Source organism: Bombus terrestris, chromosome 12, assembly GCF_910591885.1.
Source record: "Bombus terrestris chromosome 12, iyBomTerr1.2, whole genome shotgun sequence".
NCBI classification, from domain to species: Eukaryota; Metazoa; Arthropoda; class Insecta; order Hymenoptera; family Apidae; genus Bombus; species Bombus terrestris.
Genome location: NC_063280.1, coordinates 10,677,337 through 10,696,995, shown reverse-complemented (window position 1 = coordinate 10,696,995; position 19,659 = coordinate 10,677,337). Strand labels below are relative to the sequence as shown.

The 19,659-nt window shown below is 43.8% G+C and overlaps 2 protein-coding genes across 4 annotated transcripts in view; both read left to right on the top strand.

Annotated features, from left to right (window-relative positions):
• LOC100651294 (HIV Tat-specific factor 1 homolog) overlaps positions 1 to 1,834 on the top strand; it is a 58,351-nt gene extending 56,517 nt beyond the window's left edge. For both annotated transcript variants that reach the window (XM_048411157.1, XM_012314812.3), the window contains exons 6-7: positions 139 to 275; positions 1,311 to 1,834. In XM_048411157.1, the coding sequence (XP_048267114.1) occupies positions 139 to 275; positions 1,311 to 1,629 (456 nt within the window). In that variant the 3' untranslated portion in view covers positions 1,630 to 1,834. The remainder of the gene's footprint in view (positions 1 to 138; positions 276 to 1,310) is intronic.
• A 4,368-nt stretch (positions 1,835 to 6,202) lies between these two features.
• LOC100651612 (protein vestigial) overlaps positions 6,203 to 19,659 on the top strand; it is a 78,237-nt gene continuing 64,780 nt past the window's right edge. The window contains exon 1 of one of the 2 annotated variants that reach the window (XM_012314813.3): positions 6,203 to 7,840. In XM_012314813.3, the coding sequence (XP_012170203.1) occupies positions 7,637 to 7,840 (204 nt within the window). In that variant the 5' untranslated portion in view covers positions 6,203 to 7,636. The remainder of the gene's footprint in view (positions 7,841 to 19,659) is intronic. The other variant, XM_003399636.4, reaches the window with a different exon arrangement.

Below are 19,659 nucleotides of genomic sequence, written 5' to 3'. Positions count from 1 at the left end.
TCTGTTACTTACATACAGTGACGTATGAACGTATTCGAACACTTTTCGTTCGATATTTAATTTCAGTGTGATATTTATTCAATTTTTGTAGAAGGAAAAGTTTAGAAGTTTGAACTGAACCTTTTTTGTTCTTTACAGAGACATCCAGAAGGTGTTGCCCAGGTAACATTTCGAGAACCAGCAGAAGCACAGGCTTGTATTCAATTATTGAACGGTCGTTGGTTCAGTCAGAGGAAAATATCGGCAGAAATCTGGGACGGCAAGACGAAATACAAGTAAGTTTACCCGTTGCTTCTGCTCTCTGCTGTCGGTTTTACCGACCTGCCAGAGTTAAGTCGGGCTTAGTCGATAGTTAACCGTCCATCGAGATTCCCAATCCGCTTACGTTCTGCTTCTGAAGCCGCTTCTTCTTTACTCCTCGAGCCTGATTTATCGACACGAATTCTGTGAAGAATATGAAAGTTTATTTTGGAGTTATTTAAAAATATTATTATATTACAATTAAGAAGGATTAAAAGCACAGTAACTTTCTGCTCAGAATTATCATCCTCATCGTGGCTTTAGTCGCACAGTTTCTATAAACACGAATAAGTATTATAGGATACCATATTTTATTCGAATTGTATTTTATTTTATTCTATAGTTTACCTAGCGTTTCACAATTACATCTCAAACGAGCGATTACATTTGTCTTTGATATCAATTACGGATAATATTGTGATCTTACTGTGGCTTGATCGATAACGTTGTAAGCTACATAGGAAGACTTGTATAAAAGTATATTTATTTCTTTTTTTAATGGCCAATTTTACAGCAATTACAAAATGTATATATTTTTATTATTATTATTTCTCTAACGCGTCATAAACATTTGCAATATTATTTTTATATCCTGTTATCATATATAGGATTCGACATTGCCGACTTTCGTACAAGGCGTTTCTTTCGATTTTTATATAATTTGTTTAACATTATGTACATTTATTGCAGCTAATTTCACTACAAAGTATATTTTCAGTATTATTTATTCGTTTTATCGTCCAAGTCAGTTGATAATTTTATTTCCTCCAAAGCTTATCTAACGATAACCCATTAACCTGACATATCGCCACTTTTTATCTTTTTTTTACTAATGTATCATTCTCATTCCTAATTATCGAAATTTCAGCTAACCGATAACCGCTTTTATCTTCCTTATCCTACTAATTTCCCAATAGCCTAATAATAAGACACGCAGAACGATAAAGCATGGCAGAGTACGGCAGGCGTTGACGGCGCGCTCGTCAAATCGATTTCCATCTTCTTTTCAGGGTTACGGAAACCGACGCGGAAGTGGAAGCTAGAATCGCCAAATGGGATAAGTATTTGGAGGATGGCGAGGCAGAGAAACGTCAGGAAGCCGCTGACAATGAGAATAGAAAGGAGCAGAAAGGAGAGGAAAGGTCCGCGGTTTCAGAGAAAGCGGAATTGTCTGAAACGACGATAAAGGATTGCGACAAAACGGGAACGACTCAACGGTCGAATGTTACGGAACGTTCAAAGACATTGGAAACTACCAGTGAAACTGAAGTATCTGCAAGTTCGGGGGATTTAGAGCATTTAGGGGAATCGCTTAAAAATAATGCATAAAATAAGGAAAATTCCAACGGCAGACTAATTAATAAATTCTTCAAACGAGAATAATTGAGAGTAAGGTTGGCGATCATGATCAAAGAGTATTAGAAGATAACTCGTACCTCATTGTTGAATATCCAAGTACTATTGTATAATATAGCTCCACAGTCATGTTCCGGTTATTCAAATCAGATGAAATAAACAGTAATTTTCCCTGTAATTTATGATTCATTAATTCCTCACCTTTGTAATTATTAATTTTCCTTCTGATTTTTCAACAGGTTGACATAACTCGAAGAATTTAAACCGTACAGGTTTTCTTAACGAATCGTTCGACCATGGATGTTGGTGTAAAATGATATTTTTATAAATACCTATCTATAATTACAGAAGTAGGATCTAATCGGAAACTTATTTCACTCGCTAGATACTATAACAAGTACTTTGCGTATTTTATGTATTTTTCCATATCACGCGTATTTTACGGTATTCAGATGTTTCGTTTGTCAAAACAGGGATCGATCGTAAGTGCGTTTAAACCGAACCGTATGGCGATCGGTTGCGATATCAACGAGAAATTCCATCCTTTTGAAAGGTTTTCGTGATAGATTCGAACCGGTTGGTTCCCATCAACGAACACGGAGCTGGGTTCCGCCGCCGCTTCGCGGTTCAGCGACAGAAGAAGAGCCGACGGAATCGCGTTTTTTGATAGATCAGCAACAGCCTCTCACGGCCGAGGTCCCACGAACCAGCTGAGCACACGGATCGGTCGGAATGCCGAAATAGCAAATTAGGGGATTCCAGGAGATCTACCCTCTCTCTTCCACTTATTTCTTGCTTCCTTCTTACTCTCGTTTACATGCTTTTGCTCTTGTCCGCCCTGAACACCACGCGGATCTGCTTCTACCGCCTCGTCTCGGCTCTTCCGACAAACTTAATCTAGGAATGATCTATTGTTTCATCCAGAATTACATCGCTAGATTATCACGACCGGATGATTGCTTTCGTGTTTGTATAATTTTACCTGATTCGATTTGCTCGATTTTTGAATGAATGGAATTTTAATATTTTAACGTTACGTATTGATCGATTAATTTTATTATTTTGATGTCATCGAGTATTCGAAGGAAATTGGCTTTGGGTTAGAAAAATAGAAGGAATGCCGCGAGACTACGTAAGGATGATCGGAGGAAGAAGATTTCTATTTTGCTTATTTATTTATTTTAATTTTGATTTAGAAAATCAAAGGATTCTGTATGTGTTTTTTAATGAAAATGAAGATTCGAAATAGAAAAATGGACAAATCGTTTATCGATGTTTCTCTTACGGTTCTTACAGTTCCTGGATACGTGGCGTTCTTTTTTTTCTATCTCGAGGAAATTTTTTGTTACCTGAAAGAAATAATTTATTCGCGAATTAATACCGTGGTTATTGTGAAATTATTTCTCAAGTACTGTATCAGTGTCAGCTAATAGAAGGCGACATTTGCGCTTCAAGCGACAGAAATGCTACAGATTTCCACATCGAAGAAGATTGCACAACAGGTATGCAACAACCACTTCAAAGATCCATATTTAACACAATGGCTACATAAGTGCATTTCAAGTTTAATCCCTACGGCACAGTTATGCCGCGTTCGTGCGTTGAATCCGTAACAATTTAACCTGGTTGTTGCATCGTTACACCGGATGCTCGTTAACAAAAACTACTTGTGTCTTTTTCATTAGCAAATTATACTTCACAGCATAGAGCATGATCTCCGGTCCGTCTCCATTTAATTGCATTATTTCAGTCCAGGTTAAAATAATCGAAGCGCTAATGGAACAGATCTTTAATTTCTCAGATTCACGGAATTTTTCACGTTTTTAACCGGACTCTGATTATTCGCTGTCTTCGCTGTTAAATACAAATTTCAAGCTATTGCACGATTTATTCTCAGACGTGCAACAAACAATTTAATATCCTCGAATCATTAATACAACGTGTAGCGGCATATGCGTCTTAAGACGTTTCGATACGAAGATGCCACAGAGGATTAACACTGTGCGACGAACATAATGTAATAAACGAACTCTGGACAAAGCAATTTCGCTGCTACGTGCAACCTACAACCGGCGACAAGTTCAAACCTTCCGACACCTCCCCTGGACCAGTATAAATAGACGACCATGTTCTCCAGAAGTCAGTCAATCTAGCAAATAAGTATAACGAACGAGTCTAGCGAATCTGCATAACAATTAGTATCAATATCGCAGTATCGCGCAATCTTATAACGAATATCATCAAGCGAGCAACGCTTGCGATTAACTTTCTATTCTGCATTTTAAAATATCTGTAAATACAGTTAATTAAATTGACTCGTCTCGTTATTAATTTAACCAACAACACGTCTCACCGTCCACCACCGATGTAAATATGGTAAATAATAATCTTACTAAACCAAAAGTAAAATACATCTCGAAAAATACACTTGTAAAAGACATAACGCATATACGACACGATACGAACGTATTCGTTTATTATAAAAATATATATATTCACCCTTGTACATTTAACACATTCTCCGCTGCTCCGATATACTGTGGCTACCAAAGGTGTCTACCAAAAAGCCACTTATCCTACCCAATTTTAAACAATACCTCGCTCGATAACCACCCCGATTATTACAACGTCCATCGCTCACCGACAATTACCCCAAACTTCCACGTTCTCTTTCCCCTCTCAAATATCCAACCTTAAAAAACATAGGTACACCCCTACGCTTCCCTAAGATCATCGTTCTTCCTACACCTTTCTCTCGCACATAACATTGTCTATCTCGTCGGCCCGGGTGCGTGCATCCCTCTGGACGACAAGAGCAAGCATATTTCAGACGTCTCGTCCTATTGAGAGCGACTCGAAAGGGAAGGCAAAACCCCCATGCGGCAATATCACCGACGAATTTAATGCCCGTCTATTAGCAGCGGGGTGCGGCTGATGCATTGTTCGAGTGGCCACGTGCAGGATGACTACCCCGCGAGGAAACGTTTGATCGTCCAACCGGCATAGGAATATAGAGAGGAAGAGAGAGAGAGAGAGGGAAAGAGAGACAGTAGGAGAGAAAATAGAAAAAAAGGACGCACGTCGTGTCACACTTGTCGTGCGTTATTGGATTTGGAACAAGCTATGGGGTGTTCTGCACGGACCTGCCGCGTTACACGGCACATTAGACGGCGGATACGAGGCGATTCACCACGGTCAAGTGTCGATACACTGACACTGTTTGCTCGTGTCGCCTTCCACCGATGATCGACGGAACATTGTCGTTAATCGGATTTATGATACTGCGGGATCGTGTGTTATATACGGGACGTATGGTGCACTTGGTACTGTACGAGACTTTGGAGTGCATATTGCGTTGACGAGGAAGTGCAACTCGACGTTGCGTTAACGCGTTAACAAGTGGAGAAGAGTTAAGTGGAGTTGGCACGAAAATTTCTGAAATATTTCCTTTTTAGGTATTACACTCGAACTCGAGCGATTCGCTGTACCAGTTTTGAACTCGTTAGATATATATTCGTGTTGAAATTCTCTTTCGTCCAGCTTTTTCAGAGCTTAACGATCTTGTTAGCGCGTCGTCATTGTTGCATCTCACTACGATTAAATTATTAGTCGTTTCGATCCTTCGCGACACAACTTATCACCGTCGCCACGACTCGAACGAATCACGTCTTCCTATAATCGACAAAGGCGAATCTAACCAATCCTCTTTCTATTCCAGAAACCTCGACTCCCATCGCCGCTGAAATTCGCGAAACCCAGCACACCTGCATCCAATCTCCTTCGAAACATCCGTCGCACCTATCGACTCGTCTCGATCCGATCATCGATCTCCTTAGTCGGCAGAAAAAGTCGAAGCGTGATTTTCCATCAGCTTGCGGATTTGCTCGGAGCAACTGGGCGCGAGAAAATTCTGAAGCGGAGGAGGTCGGTAGTTCGTCTCTTCTTGGAGGCTCGGCTCGGCAAATTAAGCTTCCCAAAACACCGCGAAACTGTTAATTAAGACTCATTATGCGCACGGTCTGGCTGAGCCCGTGCGGGCTTGGGGTTGGAAGCGGCGAAAGGGTGGCGAACCGAGCTACCTACGGACGCAACAGAGGCAGACAAACGGGCAGACAGAGCAGGCGGGCAACCGACGACAGACAGAGAAAGACAGGCACGGACAAGGGGTGAAGCGAGACGAAAAGAAGAAGGTAAAGGTGAGATGGAAAGAGACACGTTATGTAGGTAGTAGCTCTGGTCGAGGCAGAGCCAAGAGGAGAGGGAGAGCGAGGTCTGCGACGAGCCGAAGGAAGAGAAAGAGGCGTTGGAGGTGGCGGTGGAGGAGGAGGGGGATGGTTTAACCCGAGTAGGAACTTCTTAATACCGCGACAGCAGTCGGGTTCATTGTGGGATCAATACAGAGACGACCAGGCGTAGGAGTGGCAACCGTTGCCTCATTGGACGTGGCGTTCCCGCATGGTGATTGGCCGGCCGTGGAACTACCAGGAGGCGTTTCCTTTGCCGTTAGCCCCTCTGTCGGGGTGAACGAAAGAGGGAGGCCAGGTCCTGACCCTCGCCAGGAAGGAGAGAACACGCGGCAAGCGAAAAAGACGGAGCGCCGCGGCGCGACCAGTTGGAAAAAGACGGCCGACCGGTCTACGGTGAGGGTGACACGACGCCGGGGGGTTCAGTCTGTGTTCGCCCATCAGAGACACATCACCAGCTACGATACGGTCCGGTTACGTCTCTCTTCGTCGCGAGGGTAGCTCCTTGCAGCCAGGTGTTTCGTGCCGAGATAATCGAAATCTTTTCCTCTGTCCACGCATCCAAGCTACCTTCCACTTGATGCGCGCGTTTCAACGTTTACGGTGATTCGAGTGCCGACGAACGACAGTTTGACGTTACGCCACGGGATTACGATTGGATGGAACATAAATTTCGAGATAGTTTCGACCGAGAACAGGTGTTTGGAGTATTTTCGAACGGATCTCATTGAAATTTGTAGTTGCTGTTTCGTGATTTAATCCTTGGATCGTTATCGAGCGATTATCGTTGAAAAGAGAAGAATTTCAAAGGTATTTGGATAAAGATTGGTTCGATCGTTGAGAAGATTTGGACGACGAAGAAAACGTTTACGTCGTAAATATTCGATCGTTGGAGCAAGCGATACGATAATAACAAAAGTCGAAGCGTATCGTTGATTTCTCGTTCGAGGGAACGACACGTGGATTCGAAGGACTCGCTACGAAACAAACATTTTTACCTTCCAATTCAGCCGCGCTCCGTGTCGTTACACACACACGCACGCACACACATACATCTACTACTATTACTACCATCATCGACACCACCACCACCACCACTTCCACCATTGTTATTACAGAACATCGAAATACGTTCAGTGCTAAACGTGACTCGCAGTGAAAAATAGTCGGATCGTTGTTTTCTAAACGATCAATGTGACCGCTAGTGTGTCGAAAATACCGTGTTGACAACCTTCAAGATCACTTGTCTCGTAAAAAAGAAAGTCAACGCCACATCGCTGTATTTTTCTTCTATACCGAGCGATACATGCTTTCCATTCACTAAAACAATCTCGTCGTTTAACTTTCGACGCTTCTGCGAGCATGCCAGAGTCGATGCGAAAACCGCTGCCACGATAGACGAACCCTTGGTTTCTCTATCGTCCACGTCGAAGCACAACGTAGGCAGAAATTTCGGTAACAAAACTCGTGGTTCGTTGACGAAACGCGTAACGTGAAGATGCGTGGATCCGCTTGACACTTTCGAACGATTGCTACTCAATTCCGTAATAATTGATCGAACGAGTCGAACGATCGTCTGGCAATCGGACGACCAGGGTATAACGAGTCGAAGAAGAGAGCAGGAGTGGAGGAGAGTGGACGAAGTGGAAACAAAAGATAGTGTACGAACGGGTGGTGCGACGTTCGGGTACGCACGTCGGCAGGCCGGCTCTGGGGTGCCGGGCCCGGGCGGGGTGATGAGCTGTTCCGAGGTGATGTATCAATATTATCCTTACCTCTACCAGAGGCCACCGCCGCCGCCGCCGCCGCACCCGACTCACCCTCATACGGCCCCGCACACCCATCCCCATGCGAATCCGCATGCGGCCCACGACAGTCCTACAAGGTCGGCGTCTTTCCAATCGTTTTCCGCGGCTACAGCGACGCACCAGTACGACAGGGTGAGTGAATTTATTTTATCAGCCTTTCTTCTTTTTCTTTTTCTTTCCGTCCGGTCGTTGATAAGAGTAAGTTAACGAATAGGAAGAGCAACGGTCGATCCGTGTTGCTGCTCGGTTTTCGGATCGGCGAGCAATCGCCAAACGGCGGAACAATGCTCGTTTACGCTTTCGTTTCGCTAAATTTTATTTAAAGCGTTGGAAAACGAGTACTCGCTCGTTTGGATAACTTTTTTGCGCAACGAAGCAGCCTTTTCATCGTACGCGAAACAAAGAAACCACTTTCCGAGTAATATCAGCGTATTCCACGTATCGACCGTCCGAACGACGAAACAAAAAGCGAAACAAGAAGAAAAATACGAGCGTGAGTCGTGTTTGAAAAGAAACGAAGAAACGATTGCTGTTTCTGTTTGACGAGTGACGTTTCGTGGCTCGTTACACGTCGTCAGGGTCGTCGAAAATTTAGACGTCAACGGCTCGTCGGTATCCCGTTCCTAACACATTATTCATAAGAGTACGTGCTGTCATGCGGGACGTGTATCGCGCGGCTTGTCTCGTCTCGAGATTACAAGCTGGTCGCGCGTTTGAACGCGTCCCGCCTCTAAAAAGGACCACGACAGCCACCAAGTGCCGGCCGACTGACTCGTCGTCCGACGTCCGATTTCCAATTCGTTCCCACCGTAATAGCGTAACTTGCAGAGATACGGATTGCGTAATATTCTTACGGGTCTTCTCTTCCATCCGCGTGATTTTTATTTTATCGACGATGTAGTCTTTTTGCGGCCGAGCTTCGTCGAATTTTGTTCCCTCTACGGTGTTGTCGTTGTCTTTAGACGACGCGTGTATCGCGCTCTTGTAGTCGAAAGACGCGAGTTTTCGATTTTCAATGCTGGCAACATCAACCAACACGTTGGATCGTAACACGATATTAATGACTGGCCGATTTGCTAACGAAAAGATTTATTTATTCCAACTAAATGTTGCAATCGGCGTATCAAACTCTATATCAAATTCTTAAGATAGCGAATGATCGCGTAACAATATGACGTCATCGTTGAAAATAATATTCGATGTTTATATAAATTACGTAATGACAAGCTCGCGATGATCTGTATAAACGATAGCTAAGCTCCAAGTCTCCTTTTTCCCCTAACGATCGCGCGTGTTTTAAACAAAAGTCTTAACGGACGTCGCAAAAATTTATCCGAATACACCAATGGTCGATCGTTCGTCGTGAAAAATATATAGAGAGCATAAAGCGTGAAATATCGGTATAGACAGATCACGTGTAAACCGTCTTGTTTAATTGATCGTGTATTTTACACGGAAGATATCGAATTTCATGTTAGTCGATCGTCATAATTTCCACGCTAACGCTGCAGTTCCTTCTGCGGTTAATATCGCGGGTGATCGTGGATATCGCGAGCGTTGAAATCTTGTTGGACAGGTCCCCGTTACGGATTATGACACCCCGCCAGCATTTGTTACGATATTTCAACCGCCCTAAGCGCTGTACACGCGCCGTGCCGGTACTGGATTCGAATTAGCGGAGTTCGTTTCGAAACTGGAGGAACTAGTTTGTCCCGTTGGCGCAAGTGTCTCGAATCGACAGGTAGGTAAACGCACGGGGTGATGCGAAACTTTCTTTGAAAAAAGTATGTCCGGCGAGTCGTGAACGCTGAAAATATCGAGAGCGTAGTCTGGATCGTTCGACAGTTGCGTAGTCGTTCCATTATGACAAATTTAACGAGTGTGACATCGTCGTTTATTTATTTCAGTTTCGGTGTATATATCGAAATGTGAAAGAGCATTCTGATTATATCCGATCCGCGTACTTCGCGAAACCTTTACTCGAACGTGTACGATGGGAAAAATTAGAGTAGTTATTTAAACGCGAAATAAAACTTAGATATACGATTGAAACTCGAAGCGAATGAAAAGGCATTGAAACGACGATAAATTATTCGTCGCAGGCCGAAAATCTAATTAGAATTATTTTGTATTTGAAATTGATATAAAGATATTCATAGCATGTGCTTTCGGCAAGCGTTTCTAAATCGTGATTATGAATCTCCGTGAACTTTGAATTATTTTCTGCATACTTCGCATTCACCGCTACATTGTGTTTTAATAGAAATACCGTTGTGACGTGCTTGGCCTCCGTCGAGTGATCCGTCGTCTGCCATTATTATTGTTTGTGAAATAGCATTACAAACGTTGTATAGCAAAATTAAAATACATTTCAAATTAAAATACTTCGTATTATTAAATTCGTTGTAAATAATCTTTCGTCCATTTAACCAGAAAAATATCCGACGTACGTTTAACGCTTTTTTGTCACCGATAATTTCATTTGAAGATTTGTATACAAGCACGTGCGAAATCGATGCGAATCAAATTTAATTATCCTCTAATTATTATTATTCCGTGGCAATGGACAGATAGTTAGGTTACAAAATTTCTCATCGTCCGAAAGTTTCGAGGCGAGCATTTCGAAGCGAAATGGAATTTAGAATTGTCTTGAGTTAGAAGACTGTCGGGTTTGCTCTCTCGTCGGCTAGAGGTTCTGCAAAAGCGATCCCATTATACAATAACATGTTTGTAAACAATCCAAGCAGCTTCTGAGGTGTTTTACTTTACACAAAGTCGGCGAATTCCCGCTTTTAGCCGCGCGTCCTGAAATAGTTTTGCAGACAAGGGACGGAACGAGAGTTTCTGCGAGTTTCATTCCAGGGATCTTTCGCTGCATCATTTTAATATGTCTGCTCGGAGGTCAGCCGTGCCTCTTGCCCTCCCATGAACTCATCCGTACACCATGCCACGTCGAATACTGTTTTTCTCGTTATTCTATTCGTTCTATCTATCTCGACTCTTCCTCGTCGCTTCGTTTTCTTCTTCTTCGCTTCCCACATACTCTGTTCATATTCTCGTTTACTCCTTTATCACCTTCTTCCTCTTCTTCCTCGTCTCGTATTTCATAGAAATGCTGAAAAATCTCGAGATTTGACCGTTAATTATTCCGTATTACTTTCTTTTAAATTGAAAATAACAAGTGGCATAATTTTAATTCGAAGATGTAGATTCTTCTGGAAGGCAATAAATTGCCACTGTTCTAGAAACTCCGAGTGAGAAATTTGCTTTTCAAGAAACTACGAGATTCGACTTTTCAGATTCAAATCTCTCTGCTTCTTTTTCCCAATATTTTCCAAGTAGAATTTTTAATTGATTAGTGAGGAGAGGGAGGGGAAGGATGAAAGAGCAACTGTTTCGTCAGCGAATTCTCTGAAATAGCTTCCATCGAGTAACACTCGCCCCTCCACCCGGTTCGACACGGGAGAAAAAAAGATCGTAGCAATGCCTGGATCGAGGAATTTCCCTCGAATCCTCCGGCAATGTATCTTCCGAATCATTCCACTCATTGTTTGCCCAAATACGCCGCGCGTAACGTCTCACTGAGACGCGATTGCCGTTCCATTGGATACGTTCGTAATTTGTTCGCGGATATCTGCTCGCTGCCCGACCGTGACAATAAAAATCCCTTTAACGAATCTCTCATATCTAACCGTAAATCGGTATTATCCAAGGTGAAGTTAGGAATGTAGAAAACTTCCTTCCATATCTCGATTTCTATAGTAAAACTGTGATCGATATTGCGCTCCTCGATAAAGAGTCGCTACAAAGTACCTTGTAATTTTATACGAATAGGTATTTATCGATAATTGGTAAATAAATAAGTGAAAATAATGGACGTTGATTAATAATCGATAAAGAATAAACAAAAATTCTGTCCTTAATTCGATTTGCGTCCGGAGTGATGGAATCAACGAACAGCTTAGTATCGGCAACAACTTTTTCGTAATTACATGGATGTTCGCTTTCACGTAAATTCAACGATTTGCCAGGATATTTTATAGCAGGAAGAGAGTAAAATAATAAATACGATGGCGCGAGATAACGCGCAATGTTATCTTATCGAGCGGCGCTCGGCACCGTTCGAAACCGATATCGCGTCGCGGCTATAAATAATAAGTAATGACCGGCATTACTTTGCCGACATTGAGAGGAATGTCGAGACGACGATGAGCTATCACGGCTGCTTACCTACTTAAACTGTTTATCATGCGGTAAATTATACGAGCCGAGAATATGCTAATGAGAGGGCCGGAGATCTAACTGCATCTAAACGACGTAGATCGCTGATACGGTGAGGACTAGTGAAGAGAAATTTCTGAACGCCGCGCCGCAACCCGACAGTAGTTGGATGTCCTCCAGAAAGAAGAACGTATCGCGTCCCGACGACCGAGAGCACAAATCACTTTCGGTGCGGCAAGAGCGCGCCCGCGTGAGAAAACACCCTCCGTGGACCAGCATTTTTAACGCGACTGTTACGCGTCAACGATGCGTCTGGTCTGGACCAGATTCTGGTACGTTACGCTGAACGAAAGAGGAACGAGAATATCGACGCAACGATAGGTTAGATTCTGCTTCGTGTAAGTTTCGCGATCAACGTTCTGTTCGCGAGAAACGGATAACTCGTTTCCAGAAATTCATTTATCGCGAGGTAAACGATAAATTGCAAGGCAAATTTAAAAGAATATTTGTAACGTATACAGTGACTCTCTTTTATCTTTTTGTTGGTGGATTCAGTCGAGGCGATGACTGTGGAAAAGTTTAGTAACGCGTGGTAGTCGTTTCAATTCCGGGTGTAAGCTATCTTTAAAGATCGATCTCTCGTTTATCGAACGGAGTAATAGATAAGAAGGCGCCCAACGTTCTTTTATCGAACCAAAGTTGCTGGCAGGAGGACCGTTAGTCCAAGAGGCTGGAAAAAAACACGTCTTCGCGTTGGTTTGGCCGCGTTCTCGACGATCGTGAGATAACGGAGGGGAAGAGCGTTAAAGCTCGGAATCGCGCGCGGCGCAAGGTCGATCTCGATGCTCGGACAGGTTTCTCGCGAGGGAGCGTGGTCCGTGCAGGGCTGGTGCGATCTTTGAGGCAACTTTTCTTCCCGAAAGTCCCTCGTTTTCGCTTGAGGGAAGTTGAGCACGCGGCGGACGGGCCACGGCGACACGAGTTTACTTTTATTTAAACGTTTCTTCTTTCCTTTTATTTAGGGCCTGACCCAAGGGCGCTCATTTTGTTCCTTTGCCGGCGCTGACCGGTGTCCACCGGCTCTGAATTAATAGCCTCGCGTTTTTCGCCGTGCTGTGGCTAATATACGCGCGCGTTTCTCCCTCTTTCTCCCTCTTTTACTCTTTTTCTCGCTCTCTGTCTGTTTCTCCGTCTTGTCCCGCTGCTCCTTCCTCGTTTTTCTTCTTCCTTCCTGCCGCGGCCACCTTCCCTCGTGTATATGTACGGACTCTATACGCCCCGACGGTTACACCAGCGCGTTAAAAATGCCCAAGCCGTTTTCTCACGCCGCCACGAAGCTCTACGTACGTGCTTTATTGCCCCTGCGCACATGGGACCAAGCTCACCCTTCAAATCTCCGATCGAACATCGTCCGACTAGCTTCTACCGATTTTCCGCTTTGTTTAAGCAACTTTGTCGTTATCGCGTGGCCGAAGGAAGGATTCGCGGTATTCTAAATGACAGATCACGACGAGCATCTTGTTGAGAAATCGAGCTCTTTACGCTCCAAGTCTGCAACGTATACGAGCGACTTTAAAACGAGAATGTTATTCGTTTTTGTTCTTTTTTAACGTTTAAGTATCATGGATGGAAGAAGAATTTTAATAATATTTCCGATCGGTATAAAATTTTTCATCGTAAATTATGGTACACGTGTCAAATATGCAGTGAACAGCAGATTACGCGCATTAGCGTCTACAACTGAAAGAAATTTTCCTTTTAATAAGCAGTCGAAAGATGCGCGATTACGTGTCGTTCGTAAATTTAGTGCGACGCTGCGAGATCTCGGAATCGACTAAAGCGGCAGGCAATTTTTACGAGCTTGACGTAACTACTAACTACGAAAAATCATGCAACACGACCATAGAGTTGGTAATAAAAATTCAATAAAATTGGACGTTTAGATAGTAACCTTTGTAAGCAGTAAACGTTTTAAACCTTCCTTTTATTATCGCCGTTTTCGTTCGACTATTTTTAAGATTCATTTCTATATAACCCTTCGTAATAAAATTCCTATCAAAATCATTAAAAAATGTCGAAAAAATAAACACCATCAATCTTACTGCTTTACGTTAATCCCTGTTCGTTATTTATGCACTTTGCGTATCAAATTAAAGAAAAATGCATTGTGCTTTATTCTTAGCCCTAATAACAAAAAAAAAAAAAAAAAAAAGAAACATCTAGCATTTATATCTTTTTTACATTCACGTATCTCGTTAAATAACGTCAATAGCATAAAATACGCCCGGAAGTAACTCTGGAAGCTAAAGGAATAACTGGATTGCAATTTTTCTTCTTTGTTCGGACATAGAATGACATACGAAACTACATATCTCGTTAAAGATATCACGAACAAGCTACATCATTTTCATATTCGAATGTATCATGCCTCTGTTCAGACAATATTATACTATATATTACGTTTACCGTTAAAACAAAAAATCCGTCCCGACAATTCAACACCGAGTTGCTATTCATTTGCCTTTAATTACCCATTCGCGATAAGATTATCGCGACATCGCTGTTAATCGACGTTATTAATCCGCCGCGTGACTTCACCGAGGAGTTTCGCGAAAATCAGTAGCGACACGCGATTAAAATTCATTTACAGTCGCGTTATTTTCCACGTGCAGCCGGCCCGCGGTTTTAAGCGGATTCGCGGAAGAAACACGACGGACAGAAGCCCGTCGATAGATCATCGTCGCATTGCTGGACCTCCGCGTTATTCGATCTTAATCATTTTTATCGCGTGATACCACCGCGACGGGGGCCTCTTTGGTCAGGTGGTTGGCCGTTTAACGCTTCGCTGTTCGTTATCTTGCGATCGCCAGCGACGAGAACGCTAAATGCCGATAGCAGCGGGACACCCGTGGCTCGCTCGCGACGCCAAACACCGGGATTCGCATGTAAAACAACCGATCCGACCGCAATATTCGCCCAGACGGATCGTTAATTCTTCGCGTCCACGCTGGGCGCGTGAAGCGTGTCTGAACAAAGGAGACTCGAAGAGGGCTTGATTTAACGTCCTGCTGCTACTTTCCACGTGTTCCAGCTTCGAACGTATGGCTCGAGCCTATTAATAGCTCGATTGTCGTTTTATTGAAAGAATCTACCGATCCATTTAACGCGTTTAATTATTATTATTATTATCATTTGGCTATATTTCGAAAGGAAGAAACGATATTTAGTTACTGGAAGTTGCGAGTGTTCGCGTAAGTTTACAGGCAAGTCAGAGTACGAAAGAATAGGTGCCCTTTTAACCGTTCAGATTCCTGTTCACGACCCCCAGAAATTAATGGGGCACGAAGAATCTCTTTCGCTACATACGCTCCTACGCTACAACGTTCACGAAGAAGCGTATATCGTGTTGGCTTTTACAGAGGACTCGTGTACGAATTTTCTAGTTTTAATAGTTACTGGCGAGAAACCTATTTCCCTAACGCAAAACCATCAACGTTACCCCCCGTCAAGTATCAGCACGCAAGTATCGTGGCAACAAAGTTTCGCCTTAAGCGGCATAAATTTCACGACCGCCGTACGCTCGCAAGGTTGAACGAAGCCTAATAAAACCTGTCAGGCTCGATAATTTAATTCTCAACTAACGTTCTTAACGAGGACACGAGTTCATATAAAAATTTGGTGGGACCGTCGGCGCAATAAAGTCATAAACGGGAACACTTCTACGTTGGATCGGTTGACCAAAGGGACATGGTTCGGACGTTTCGAGTGTTTATTGGCGTTTCACGTGGGCGTTTCGCGTATAAATTCCAGCGTGTGGAAGGGTCTGCAAGAAATTAGTCAACAAGAAATCGAGAAGAGGAGGTTCGCTTCGGGTCCGGTCTGATCGCGACGCGAGACCTTGTGTACAAAGGGAGGAGACAGGTGCAGACTGCTTCGCTCGGAACCAGGCAAGAACTTCCCTATCCTTCATTAGCACTCTCGTTACCAGCTCTCAGTTTCTTCGATCGCGAACGCGTATCGCTCTTCTGCTGACTTTTCTACGAGCTCGTGTTCTGTTTTCTCGCGGTATACTTTGAAAATTCACGGAGCTTCGGGTTTTGCGTTTTCTTCGTTTGTCGCTGACGATCAGAGCTGTAATTGCAACGATATAATTGACAATAAAACGACCATATAAGCAGTCTGCCGGTTTTTACGAGCTTGCAGTAAGTTTGAGATATACGAGCAGAGGATGATGATGCGAAAAGGTGAAACGAAATGTGTCGTAGATAATTAACGTGATCTCTGCTGATCAGATTTTATATACAATGCACCACTAACTAATTTTCATACGAAATCTGTTCGTATAACGAAACATTTCGGTTAAAATGAAAGAATCGCGTGTTCCATGAAAGTCAAAGATGTTAAGAAAATTTAATCGAAAAATTTCTTTAGACGCGTTTATCCAGATCGGGATTAAGTCTCGCTGTTTATCGTCTTTCGTCATAGTCTCTTAAATAACAGAAGAAAATAACATCTAAAAATAAAGAAATGTATAATTTACATAGTTGTAGGCGTTCATGAAGATTGCACATTAATCTCAGTCATCCTAAGAACACATAAGGAGTCATAAGTTTCGGCTGCTGAAAAACCATCGTACCATTACTTCCGCCTCCGGCACGCGTTCATTAATCTCTCAAAGACGAAAGAGGAAACCAACGAGATCTATTTTTAAAAAAATTTCTCCCCGCAACACGAGAAATTAACGAGGAATCGTTCCGCTAAAACGTCGAAACGGCGATATTATTTTCGATATAATTGGACAAGCCTAAACTGTTTCAGGTATGCACAAACGTACGATCAATCGTTCCTCTAATAATTAACGGATGACAGTTAATTGCTGACAGAACTGCTGGTGCAGGCTCGTCGCAAGATGGTAGCCAGCTGATTAGAATTTATCGAACAGAAGAACCGTAAAAATGTATCGCTCTGGGAGATCTGCTCGTTTCTGATGACTCAAATTTCCGAGAATTCGGTGATAATAACATTCCTATTCTGTTCCGTTGATTTTAACGCGTTCAACTTTATCGATTAACCAGTGGACGGTCATTAGGCTGTGATAACATCGGATAACGAAGAAAATATAAAAGTAGAAATCAAAATCTGATCTCCATCGCGTCCCTCGATCGAGAGAAGCAAATAGTCGTCGGTGATGCCGCGTGATTTTCACTTATCCTGTCTACGTACACACACGAAAGCAGAGATCGTTTAAACTTTAAACGCTGGATCGTGCGAGCGTAATCGCAAACTGTTGGAAGCGGGAATCGTTCGCCAGGCAAAGAACACGGGGCGAGCTACCAACGTAGTCGGCTACGCTGGTTGTTCGCGTCAGAGAGAGCGTGTGCTCCGCGGCTGGTTGATCGGGAGCCAAGCGTAGAGAGTGGGGCCGTAAAAGCGCATTTTTCTCGGGTATCTGGCCGATTAATGAACCGATGTCGTCGCGAGGACCACCCCGAAGGGAACGCGTACGGTACGTGCAGCCCTCGCGATAGACTTCGAAGCCTCGAGGAGCACTGGTCCGGACTATAATACCTAAACTATAAGCAGCTCCCGTCCGTCCTTCTATAGCAGCGGGTTCTCAAACGAACCGCGCCTTTACCTGACCAAGTTTTACGATCGTCGCGCCGAGGTGGCGATGTGTCCTCCCGTTATCGTCCGGGCGGGATCTGGCCAGGCTAAAGCAGCCTTTTGCCACGGACCTTTTTATTATTTCTCTTTTCTACCGCGCGTCGTCTTGTTGCTCCCGTTGTTCTCTTCTCGCTTCTTCCTCCTGGTCTGGAGAACGGTCGGTCTCCTCTCGACCTCTGTGGGAAAGAGACGCCTGGCCCGTTTCGCCTCTGTTCGTGCTAGGCGACGACCTCGTTTGCCAATTTGATCCCGCTTCCACCGGCCAGTTCGAAGCGATCCAACAGCTTCGATACGGAGCATCGTAGACTATCGATGCTGCGTTTTTTCTTTTTACGTTCGGCAGTAAGATCTTGATGTTGACGGATGAAGGTATAAAAGAAGAGCAACGAATTGGTAGTCAGACTGGATATGTCGTTGTAAGAGTCGATTGATCCGTTTGGAGAACCGCGTTTGGTCTTCGCGTCGCGAACTTTATTCGCTACGATGGGGATTTTGATCGCTTGCGAAAAAAGCAGATCGTCTATGGTGTGCTTTAATTAACAAAATGAAAAAATATAGATGTGCGAGTATGTAACTTTGAAATTCGTATTACAAGCAGGATTGTAAAAGGCAAGTAAAGATTTCTATGGCCGTGGTAATTATCGGAATATATTCCAACGAAAAATATTTAACGGAAAAAGAAAATGATTCGTTACGCTGATTTACAAGCCGCGCATGTTCGGAACGTTTCCACTGCTTTTTAATATTCTCCCTCCGTCATCAGTTAGGTGTGTCAGTTTCAGCGGAAACATATGTACGTGGATTATCGAGAACTCGCCAATTCTCCTCTGTTCCTACCTTCTGGCTTCTTGATTGCCGGATAAATCGCTGCGTTGAACGGATGGATACGTGCGGAGAACACACGTACTTTAATGTACCGCTGAGTTTCAGTTTTATTTATAACGCCGTTTCTTTTGTCGTTTCTCGTATGTTCCCTCTTCCCCTTTCCCTCGTCCCTGGTCTTTTTTATCAAAAAAGCCAGAGGGACGATCACGTGGTATGACCGAGGTCGCGCGGCTCCGCGACACGAAAAACTTCGACCAACGACTTCGCCTTCTTCCTCGCTCTCGTCGTTTTAATGAAGAAATCTTGCTTTTTAACAGAGGCGTTAAAATGAAATATCGTAAACGGATTTTTCGAGAATTACAGCTGGACGGAATTCTTCGCGTTTCGAGTCACGGACGATTTACAGAAGAAAAGTTCAACGACGAAATATTTTCAGAATTATACCAGTCAACTTACACGCTTATCAGCTGCGTTTCTTCGAAATTTCAGAAACCAAACCGACCTTGAGCAATCTCGACCATACGCGTTTCCGCTCGTTACCCGACCAGTACTTTCCACGTCGCTTCGGACGATCCGACGTACACCGGACGACGTTTCAAATCTTCGACTCGTTCGCGTGCAACCTCAACGACAGACGCAATGGCGATTTTATCTTCGTCGAGATACGATGTCGTTGAATAACACGTATCAGGTGACTTTTAGCATTCTCGCCCCGGTGGTGTTGCCGACATTCCTGCCATTGCAGCGAACGTCGAAGAAAAAAAAAGACTGAAGTTGAAAGAAAAAAGAAAAGGAGCTGTTGGCGAGTTCTGGGGAAAACGGAGCGGATCAGGCTGGTGTTTCGCTAGGCAGAGCGGAAAGAAACGGTGGCGAGGCTTGGTTCACCACGTGACGAGAGGACTGCGATGGCAGGGCCGTGGCGAGAGGCCACGAAACGGCGAAAACCGGGGGGCTAGAAAGTGGCTGTGCACGCGTGTACACTCGGCGTTAGCCGTATAAATTATAACGGAGGTCGGGGTTTTTGCGGCGTCACATGTTCAGCCTTTTTTTCCGCCAGGCTTTCCTAGCTTCCTACATAAATTAAACGCGGAGAAGCGTTTCTACCCGCGTCTCCGCGTGGAGGAGGGCCTTTAAAAGCCTCCTCTCTTGGTTGCTGTATACATGGAACAGAGACAGTGATAGAGGCCAGAGGGAGGGAAAGGGTTGCACGTAAAAATATATAGCGCGCATGCGCTCACGCG